The 10,991-nt window shown below is 45.5% G+C and overlaps 1 protein-coding gene across 1 annotated transcript; it reads right to left on the bottom strand.

The window, feature by feature from the left end:
- Positions 1 to 3,912: 3,912 nt before the first annotated feature.
- LOC122933883 (gastrula zinc finger protein XlCGF17.1-like) lies at positions 3,913 to 7,389 on the bottom strand. The gene is made up of 2 exons (XM_044288982.1): positions 7,334 to 7,389; positions 3,913 to 5,588 (listed from the first exon to the last, which is right to left on the bottom strand). Exon 2 carries the CDS (start codon positions 5,227 to 5,229, stop codon positions 4,435 to 4,437), a length of 795 nt encoding a protein of 264 aa, XP_044144917.1. The 5' UTR covers positions 5,230 to 5,588; positions 7,334 to 7,389; the 3' UTR covers positions 3,913 to 4,434.
- Between the last annotated feature and the right edge of the window lie 3,602 nt (positions 7,390 to 10,991).

Here is a 10,991-nt window from a genome sequence, read left to right as displayed (position 1 = left end):
ACTTGATTTTATCGGATACTTGGTTGTGCAGGGAAGGCACGGCTCTCTTGGAGAAGTAGTGGCGGCTGGGAACAACATACTGTGGGACAGCAAGCGACATGAGCTGTTTGAAGCTGTCTGTGTCCACCAGCCTAAATGACAGCATTTCATAGGCCAGTAGTTTAGAAATGCTGGCATTCAGGGCCAGGGATCGAGGGTGGCTAGGTGGGAATTTACGCTTTCTCTCAAATGTTTGTGAGATGGAGAGCTGAACGCTGCCGTGTGACATGGTTGAGATGCTTGGTGACGGAGGTGGTGGTGTTGGCGGTACATCCCCTGTTTGCTGGGCGGCAGGTGCCAACGTTCCTCCAGAGGTGGAGGAAGAGGCCGAGGCGGCAGCAGCAGAAGAGGCAGAGGCGACAGCAGCAGAAGAGGCCGAGGCGGCAGCAGCAGAAGAGGTAGCAGGGGGAGCCTGAGTGACTTCCTTGGTTTTAAGGTGTTTACTCCACTGCAGTTCATGCTTTGCATGCAGGTGCCTGGTCATGCAGGTTGTGCTAAGGTTCAGAACGTTAATGCCTCGCTTCAGGCTCTGATGGCACAGAGTGCAAACCACTCGGGTCTTGTCGTCAGCACATTGTTTGAAGAAGTGCCATGCCAGGGAACTCCTTGAAGCTGCCTTTGGGGTGCTCGGTCCCAGATGGCGGCGGTCAGTAGCAGGCGGAGTCTCTTGGCGGTGGGTGTTCTGCTTTTGCCCACTGCTCCCTCTTTTGCTACGCTGTTGGCTCGGTCTCACCACTGCCTCTTCCTCCGAACTGTGAAAGTCAGTGGCACGACCTTCATTCCATGTGGGGTCTAGGACCTCCTCGTCCCCTGCATCGTCTTCCACCCAGTCTTGATCCCTGACCTCCTGTTCAGTCTGCACACTGCAGAAAGACGCAGCAGTTGGCACCTGTGTTTCGTCATCATCAGAGACGTGCTGAGGTGGTATTCCCATGTCCTCATCATCAGGAAACATAAGTGGTTGTGCGTCAGTGCATTCTATGTCTTCCACCGCTGGGGAAGGGCTGGGTGGATGCCCTTGGGAAACCCAGCCAGCGGAGTCTTCAAACAGCATAAGAGACTGCTGCATAACTTGAGGCTCAGACAGTTTTCCTGGTATGCATGGGGGTGATGTGACAGACTGATGGGCTTGGTTTTCAGGCGCCATCTGTGCGCTTTCTGCAGAAGACTGGGTGGGAGATAATGTGAACGTGCTGGATCCACTGTTGGCCACCCAATTGACTAATGCCTGTATTTGCTCAGGCCTTACCATCCTTAGAAAGGCATTGGGCCCCACCAAATATCGCTGTAAATTATGGCGGCTACTGGGACCTGAGGTAGTTGGTACACTAGGACGTGTGGCTGTGGCAGAACGGCCACGTCCTCTCCCAGCACCAGAGGGTCCACTAACACCACCACGACCATGTCCGCGTCCTTTACTAGATGTTTTCCTCATTGTTATCGTTCACCACAACAACAAAAATATTATTTGGCCCAATGTATTGTATTCAAATTCAGGCCTTTTTTTAAAGACACCTAACACTATCTGGCTATCTATTTAGGTACCGTATTACACTAATACAGGCACAGCAGTAACCACCGATTTAGCTGAATATAAATTTGAGGCCTATTATTTAGGCGCTGGGTGACAGGTATAGGTTTACAGACAGAATTAGACTGGGATATGCACAGTAGCGTGTGTGTGAAGTTATTGAGAATGACCCTATCAGCACCTTGAATCTTATATACCCTTTTAGGGATAGATTTAAAGGAGGTCTGATACAGCAGAAACCACTAATTTAGAGAATTGCTAAATTGGGAATTGTATTTCAACCCAGAACAAAAACTGTGCTTTGACGGACACTAAATAACTTGCCCAGCCACAGCAATAACCACATATTTAGCCGACTACAAATTTGAGGCCTATTATTTAGGCGCTGGGTGACAGGTATACGTTTACGGACAGAATTAGACTGGGATATGGCCAAAAAATAACCACACTATTGATGGTTAAATGCACTTGGTGACAGGATCAGCTTGCCCCTGATGTCATATATGGCCAAAAAATAACCAGACTATTGATGGTTAAATGCACTTGGTGACAGCTTGACCCTGATGTAGGATTTAGCCAAAAAACAACCGCACTATTGAGGGTTAAATGCACTTGGTGACAGGCTCAGCTTGCCCCTGATGTAGTATATGGCCAAAAAATAACCAGACTATTGATGGTTAAATGCACTTGGTGACAGCTTGACCCTGATGTAGGATTTAGCCAAAAAACAACCACACTACTGAGGGTTAAATGCACTTGGTGGCAGCTTGTGCTGGCGCACCACAAGACACAAAATGGCCGCCGATCACCCCAGAAAAAAGTGAATGAAAAACGCTCTGGGCAGCCTAAAAACAGTGAGCAATTCAATAGCAGCAGTTCAATCATCCACAGCTGCAGATCGATCTCTGAATGAAGTCTTTTGGAGGAGTTAATCAGCCTAATCTCGCCCTACTGTCGCAGCCGCAACCTCTCCCTACACTGATCAGAGCAGAGTGACGGGCGGCGCTATGTGACTCCAGCTTAAATAGAGGCTGGGTCACATGCTGCACTGGCCAATCACAGCCATGCCAATAGTAGGCATGGCTGTGACGGCCTCTTGGGGCAAGTAGTATGACGTTTGTTGATTGGCTGCTTTTCAGCCTTTCAAAAAGCGCCAAGAAAGCGACGAACACCGAACCCGAACCCAGACTTTTACGAAAATGTCCGGGTTCGGGTCCGTGTCACGGACACCCCAAAAACTATACAGTTCGGGTTCGCTCATCCCTAATCATGACCTAGATCAGGGATGGCCAACCTGAGGCTCTCCAGATGTTGCAAAACCACAACCCCCAGCATGCCCAGACTGCCAACTGCTATCAGCCTACAGCAGGGCATGGTGGGAATTGTAGTTTTACAACAGCTGGAGAGCCACAGGTTGGCCATGCCTGACCTAGATGAATGAAGACCTCCACAGACCGCCAAGGAAGATATGAGATGTATAACTGGCTGTGCATGATCTCTATGGGAGAGTAGGCAATAAAAGCTCCATTGGAAGAGACCAATAGACAGTAAGGCCTCATTCACACTTTTGTATTTCGGTCGGTATCTTGTATCAGTATCTGTAAGCCGTAACAGGGAACGGAATAAAACAGAGAAAGGTATAATGGAAAGTCTTCCATGTTCGGGAGCTACTCCTATTTATATCCTACAAATACTGGTGTAAGATACTGACCAGAATACACAAGTGTGAATGAGGCAAAGAGAAGGAAATGGAAGGAAATAGAAGATCTGGGTTATTAACAAATTATTGTCAACTCAATTTGTTATTTTTCCCATCACCTTTATCTTGATATATTGTATTAATAAAGATCAAATACCCATTCCATATGTTCTGTGGGGTTTCGCTCTGGTAGGCAGATTAGCAGACGCAGTACAGAGGCAAAAACAAAGTCTTTGACTTAAACAATGCAGTGTTTATTTACACATAAACAAAAATGACAGTTCGTCATCTTGGTGTTCATTCACACCACAAGTCCTGTGGCAAGTCCACAGAACAAAAAGCATTCACCTTGTCAGCGTTTTTGCATCAGCCATCCACAGCAGGCTTTAGGGGGCCTGTTTTCCAGTAATGCGGCTCTCAGTCCTTTAGCACGGCACACCTCATGCAGATCCCAAAACCACAGAGTCTCCAGAGCTTCACTGTGAAATGGAGGATAATCTACACCAAGCTGAGACTGCTGGATGGGTTTTTATATCCCAAACCAAAACCTGACCTGGAACGTGGGGAGCAGCCACCCACCCTGCACTTTGGCTGCTCCCAGTAAGAGCCGGCCCAGATCAGCTCTACAGCCATACTAAATAACAAATAGTGTCAGTCAACTGTAACTGCCGCTGACACTTAAAATTACCGGCTCTTACCTCACCGAGGCCAGGAATCTTGGTGACCAATACCTTCCTTCAATGACGGACCCTTGCGCCTTCCTACAGTCAACATAGGTTACATAAAAGTCTACAGGAGGTGTCCTTCCGTTTCTCACCGTGTATCTCTGGGTTCTCTTGCAGTGTTGGCGGAGGTATGAATACGGTAAGAAGCAAGGTCCATGGGGACAATCATCTACACTGCTCTGAAGTAAACAACAGTCTTCTTCTTTTTCCTCATATCCACAATACTTTTCCTCCATGGATCCTTGTCACTGTTGACCTCAGGGAAATACCCTGGGTCTGCCAAAGACCCAAATTATAATTCCACAGAAAAATATACTCTCATATAGGCTGTTTAATGCCTGTAAACACTTCCACATTCCAAACAAGAATTTTGTTTCTTCTATGTGTGAATTCTCTGATGAGTTTCAAATTGTAATTTTTTCATTTTCACATGAAGAAAATCAAAATGGCTTCTCTCCTGTGTGAATTTTCTCATGTGTAGTAAGACTTGACTTTTGTGTAAAACAGTCACCACATTTGGAGCATATAAATGTTTTTTCTTCTGTGTGAATTTTCTGATGAAGTTTGAGGTTCTCTTCAGTAGTAAAATGTTTTCCACATTCAGTACATGAATACGGTTTCTCTCCTGTGTGAATTCTCTCATGAACCTTGAGGTTCTCTGGAGTAATAAAATGTCTCCCACATTCAATACATGAATAAGACTTCTCTACTGTGTGAATTCTCTGATGTGTAGCAAGATGTGCTTTTCTGATAAAACATTTTCCACATTCTGAACATGAAAACGGTTTCTCTCCTGTGTGACTTCTCTGATGAACCATGAGGTTTTCTTTAGTGATAAAACATTTGCCACATTCTGAACATGAAAATGGCTTCTCTCCTGTGTGAATTTTCTCATGGGATGCAAGACCTGACTTTTTTGTAAAACAGTCACCACATTTGGAGCATATAAATGTTTTTTCTTCTTCTGTGTGAATATTCTGATGAAGTTTGAGATTCTCTTTAGTAATAAAACGTCTCCCACATTCAGTACATGAATACGGTTTCTCTCCTATGTGAATTGTCTCATGAACCTTGAGGTTTTCTTTAGTGATAAAACATTTCCATGAACATGGAAATGGCTTCTCCCCTGTGTGAATTCTGTGATGTCTAACAAGATTTGACTTTTTTGTAAAACATTTGCCACATTCTGAACATGAATACGACGTCTCTACTGTGTGAATTTTCTCATGCTTCATGATTTGTGATTCATACTTAAAACATTTCCCAAATGTTGAACATGAATATGGCTCCTCTCCTGTGTGACTTCTTCTGTGTGCATATAGACTTGAGATGTCTGTAAACTGTTTTCCACATTCCCCACACTGAAAACTTGTAACCTCTTTTGGCCCCGTACTTGTGATAACAATATGTGATTGGTCAGAAGAAGGTTCCTTATGATTAGGAGCATTATATGACAGATCTGTTCTGTGAAGTCCTGGGTGGACATTACAGGTAATGAGGGTTTCTCCTGAAGAGCCATGCCCGATATCTTCATCTTCTCCTTTATAATTTAGTGATAAGATGAAGTTTCCCTCAGAGATCTTACTGGGATTTTCTGTTAGGATTAAAAAGAGATTATGTGTTTTCTTTCCAAACAGTAAAAAAGACAAATCTAGAAGCTTCCTATCAGGCTGTGTGCAGTTTTTTATGTAGTTTTTATGTCAAAAGAAAGGAGAAGTACAAGTCCTTCCTTTATATTCCCCATTTATATGAATCCTTTCTTGGGTTTGGCACAAAATACTGAATCAAAATCTGAACAAAAAGAAAATCATTTGTGGTCGTGTCCTTATAATTATAATGGATGGATGATAAAGTCCAGGACTCTGCTCTACACTCACCGATCACTTCTATTACATAAACTCAGGCCTGTCCTCTGCCCGCACAGTTGGTCCTTAGATATCAAGTGGAGATGATTTTAATACAATAACCTAAACTCTTCGTGAACTGCCTATTTTAGACCTTACAGGGGTTGTCCACTCCTTTATAATTAATAGCCTATCCTCAGGCTGGGCCTCCAGTATCTGATTCTCAGGGGTCCCACACACCTCTGATTAGGTCCATCCATTGCACGTTGGACACAGCTAGGTTTATTTTATTTATTTTTCAGAAAATAGCAATAGATAAAAAGTGTCAATCTATGAAAGTAATACAATTCATATACATCTATAAACATTCTCAAAGCACAAGTCACTGAAATGTAATGCCATTCTGTCAAACAAACCAGTCGGACTAAGTCAGATGACTAGCAAAAGGTCTTCAAGAAAAAATATATAACAAGTCCAGTTCTTCTGACTTATCACCACTGATATACCATGACCGAGATGAATGAGAACCTTCACAGAAACCTCCGTAAGAGTTGTGTCTGTACCAGGTTACTACAGCACAGCTGCCCTTAACTTTAAAGGGGTTCTGCACTTTCATTTAGCTGATGATCTATCCTCTGGATAGATCATCAGCTTCTGATCGGCCGGGGTCTGACACCCGGGACCCCCACCGATCAGCTATTTGAGAAGGTAGCGGCGCTCCAGCAGCGCTGCGGCCTTCTCACTGTTTACCGCCGGGCCGCCGGCCCACTGACGTCACGACTAGTATCAACTAGCGTGAGCGCTGCTAAGCTCCCTTCAAGTGAACAGAGCTTAGCCCCGCCCACGCCAGTTGATACTAGTTGTGACGTCACTGGGCCGGCGGTAAACAGTGAGAAGGCCGCGGCGCTGCTGGAGCGCAGCTACCTTCTCAAACAGCTGATCGATGGGGGTCCCGGGTGTCAGACCCCTGCCGATCAGAAGCTGATGATCTATCCAGAGGATAGATCATCAGTTAAGTGAAAGTGCAGAACCCCTTTAATGGCAGCTGAGCTCCAGTAACCCAGCAGGGCAACTGCATTTTGAGCAGTGCTGTGTTTCCTATTTCATTAAAAGTGCTAGATCCTTCAAGGAACAGCTGACCGTGAAGGAGTGGCAATCAGACCTTTACCGATCAGATAATAATGCCATATGCTGAGGATAACCCATCAATATCAAGAGCCTGGAAAACCCCTTAAGGTGGTTAAACTGAGTTTCCTCAGACCCTGGGCCATCACTGCAGCCGTTCTTCGCAGCCGGCGTGCCTCCAAAACCTGATGCTAAGCCGAGTGTCCAGCCTGGAGCATGAGAGGATAGAGAGAAGAGCTGGGAGAAGATTTCTCCTGCACTGTACATAACACAGGGGTCACTGCCCGGAGTGCTACTTAACTGCAGCTCTAAGGTGGAGTTTCATCTGAAGAAACCTCCCAATTCCCTTCCTACATACATGATTCCATACCTGTGGTCACATGGACTGGAATGTTCTCCTCCACCTCACTCTTACACGGGGAATTGCCCATCATCCGCTCTTCTTCATCCTCCACTTTAATATCACTCACATCTTCCCCCTGATTTGTCATCTGTAACAATTCAGGACAATACAGCAGACAGGTGGGAAATCTAACAGATCAACATAAGAGACCCCCACCATCTATGACCCCTCTATGACTGCAGGACCCCCCTATATAGATGTGTATAGGGCTCAGCTCCATCTACCTGATGGTTCTCTGGGAGCTTCTCCTCTGGACAGTCCTGGGAATACAGAGGACGAGGACATCTCTCGGGGGGATTTCCTTCTATGAGTTCATCTGTAGAAAACACATAGTGAAAGGATAGATTGATTACATGTGATGATAAGATGATGGAAGTAGCATCCAGGTGACCCTCAATGCAGACAATTCTTACACTGATGAGCGCTACATAAATCCATCTCCTCTTCTTCAACTTTAACCTCAACCTTAATATCAATCAGATGTTCATCCTAAACAAAAAAAATTGAAATTGATCTTTGGTCCAATCACTTTCTGGTCAGATTCTGGTGAAACATCAGCTCCAGCTACCCGATAGTTCTCTGGGAGCTTCTCCTCTGGACAGTCCTGGGAATACAGAGGACGGGGACATCTCTCGGGGGGATTTCTTTTTGTGAGTCCATCTGTATAAAACACACAAGGACAAGAGAGATTATTGCATGTGATGATGAGATGATGGGAGTAGTATCTATGTGATATTTACACTTTTATAATCAGGACGATCTCCTCTTACCTGGTGATGTCATAGGCCGGGGAGCCTCCATCATGGCCTCCTCGTACAGATCCTTGTGTCCTTCTATATACTCCCACTCGTCCATGGAGAAATACACCGCCACATCCTGACACCTTACAAGAACCTGACAACACAATGACACCGTCATCACCCAGACCCCTCCAGTGCTGTTACTGGAGAATTTCCCAGCATTCCCAGCAGTGTCACCTCTCCAGTCAGCATCTCCATCATCTTGTGGGTGAGTTCCAGGATCTTCTGCTCATGTATCAGAGGGGGAGGCTCTGTGATGGGGGTCCTGCTCCACCCTCCTGACTTATGGATGATGGGAGTCCCCCCCGATGTCTTCTTCACTATGGTGTAATCCTGTGGATGGAGAGAGACACTGAGGGAAAGAAATTCCTTCCTGACTCCAGATCTACACTCGGAATCCCTCCCTGGATCATGGTCCCATGTCCAGTAATCTAGTCACTAGAAGCTGGAATATTATTACCCTCCAGACCTCCAGGCTCCTTCTGGACTCTTCTAGAGAATCCCCCATGACTCCTTCCTCTGGCAGAGAGCTCCATAGTCTCACTGCTCTTACAGTAAAGACTCCTCCTCTATGTTGGTGGAGAAACCTTCTTTCCTCTAGATGTAGCGGAGGCCTCCTTGCTATAGTCCAGTATCATCTAGATGTCAGATTAGTGGTAGAAATCCTCCATCCATGCTACACTCGGGCCATCTCCTCCTCTGCTTCCTCTCCTCCTGGGTACAACGTGCCTACTTACCTTCTCATGGCTCCTACAACATGACTATTGGTCTCCATGATCCATCACTGACCATACTGGTGGCTGATCTTCAGGTTCTCCATCATTTGGAAAGTCTGGAGGCCATTCTCCATGACCCTGGACTCTTCCTATCACTTCCTATGATGGATTCTCTATCCCGATGTCTGACTTGTTACAGAATACAATAAAGAGGAGAGAAATCTAGAAAAGTTTACCTCTCCGCTCAGCAGGGAGATGATCTCCAAGGTGAAGTCTAATATTCTTCTGCTGATCTCCTTCCTGTCCATCCTTGGTGGTCATTCAGGAGAAGAGGAGAGAACTGGAGGAGCTGGAGGCTTCTAGTACTGCAGGCGCCTTTATGAGGAGAGGCTGGAAATCCTCCAGGGACCAGAGCATTAGTGAGATCCAGAACCGCACTTACTGCTCCTGGAGAGACCCCGCTTCTCAGAGCCCCCAGCACCGGGGATAAAGGGGGATTCTGGAGAAATGCCTGATACCAGAGAGAAGAAGAGGCTCCAGACACCACAGCAGTGACTACCGACCAGGACCTGCTCTGTATCTGCTGCACTGCAAGAGCTGAAGGACCTGGGATGATGTCACCATCATGTGATCAGTGCAGGGGGCGGAGCTAAGCAGTGGAGAGAAGGACCTGGGATGATGTCACTGTCATGTGATCAGGAGAGGCGGAGCTCAGCAGTGGAAAGTATAAGTGGTGGTGAAAGACCCTGCATTAAGAGTGCCCTGAACTAGGAATCTCCTTGCGAGTGCCGTGTGCTTGGGGAGATTTAGGTCTGTTTCAATAGGTGAGACATTTGGTACATTAAACCCTGTTCTGAACTCTTGTGAGGCTAAACATCAGTCCTGGGAGTTACAGGAAGTGCGGACAATAGTGTCCAGCAGAAGGAGGTCTCCGTAGGTGAGACTCCGTTCTCTCCGAGTTCTTGTGAGGCTCGTCATCTGTTCTGGGCCCTTTATGTTCATCTGTTTCTATGTCTGTTCAATCCTACGTTGAATGTTATACTTTTCTGGTTCTGATCAATGGTCAGGTAGGTTGAGACACTGCTCCAAATTAGATAGACACGTGCATGCACGGCGAGAGAAATAACACTGACACTAGATAAGGTCAAAGCATAACTCTTATTTATTAAGTTATATACCCTCCATATTAGTGGGAGGAATGGGCTCACAGCAAGAAGCAATGTAAACAGGAAATAAGTTTAAGGCATACGTATGATAGACTCATAGAATGCATATTGGGAGTTGTCTCTCTGCATACTGGGGGTTGTCTCTCGAACAGACACCATTTTCTAAGTGACAAGCAAGTGTCCATTATATACTATAACAGTCCCCCCTTGGATTCTTGATTGTAGAACTTTCCCTGCCTAGTAAACCCCTGGGAATAGAATTTGCAATCCTCTTACCCCACAGTGGTGACAACCTACCCCTTTTGGGTAGACTCCCGGTAAATCAGACTTATGATAGTACCCTGGGATTCATCTTTCCCTATATCGGTACGACATCGTAATTGGTGGGGCGACTTGTGTTGAATTCTTTGGTTTCCATTTCTTCTTCACCATATAGCAGCATGATGGGCTGTTCAGTAGTTGAGGTCACAATTTTTTCCCATATTTTTCGGACACAGGGTACAAGGCAACATAACACTACGGACATTAATACTAGCATCAAGACTATCACCATACCTATCTGGGTGAGAAAGGATTTCCAATTTTTGAACCATCCAAAGTACTCATCCCATGGGTCTGTTATCTCTGAGAGGTTAGTAAGCTTGTTTATTGCTTCAGTTACCTTCCCTTTGGGGCCAGTGTTATCTGGGATGTAGGTGCAGCAAGTTTCCCCAATCATTTTATTATTTTTATAGGAAGGAGAATTCCTAGGGATGTTCCACCTCTCCCCATTCATAGATTTATAATAAAGGAGAGTTCACAATATGGCACATATTTAGGAAACAGTCACATACATGTTGGATTACACAGATAACATACTACTACTATAATATTATATAGTCTAATCCAACACTTCAATGCAGAACATACAGACGTGGACAAAATTGTTGGTACCCTTTGGTCA

This window comes from Bufo gargarizans, chromosome 4, assembly GCF_014858855.1.
Source record: "Bufo gargarizans isolate SCDJY-AF-19 chromosome 4, ASM1485885v1, whole genome shotgun sequence".
In the NCBI taxonomy this organism is placed as follows: domain Eukaryota; kingdom Metazoa; phylum Chordata; class Amphibia; order Anura; family Bufonidae; genus Bufo; species Bufo gargarizans.
This window is presented reverse-complemented; position numbering and strand designations above follow the sequence as displayed.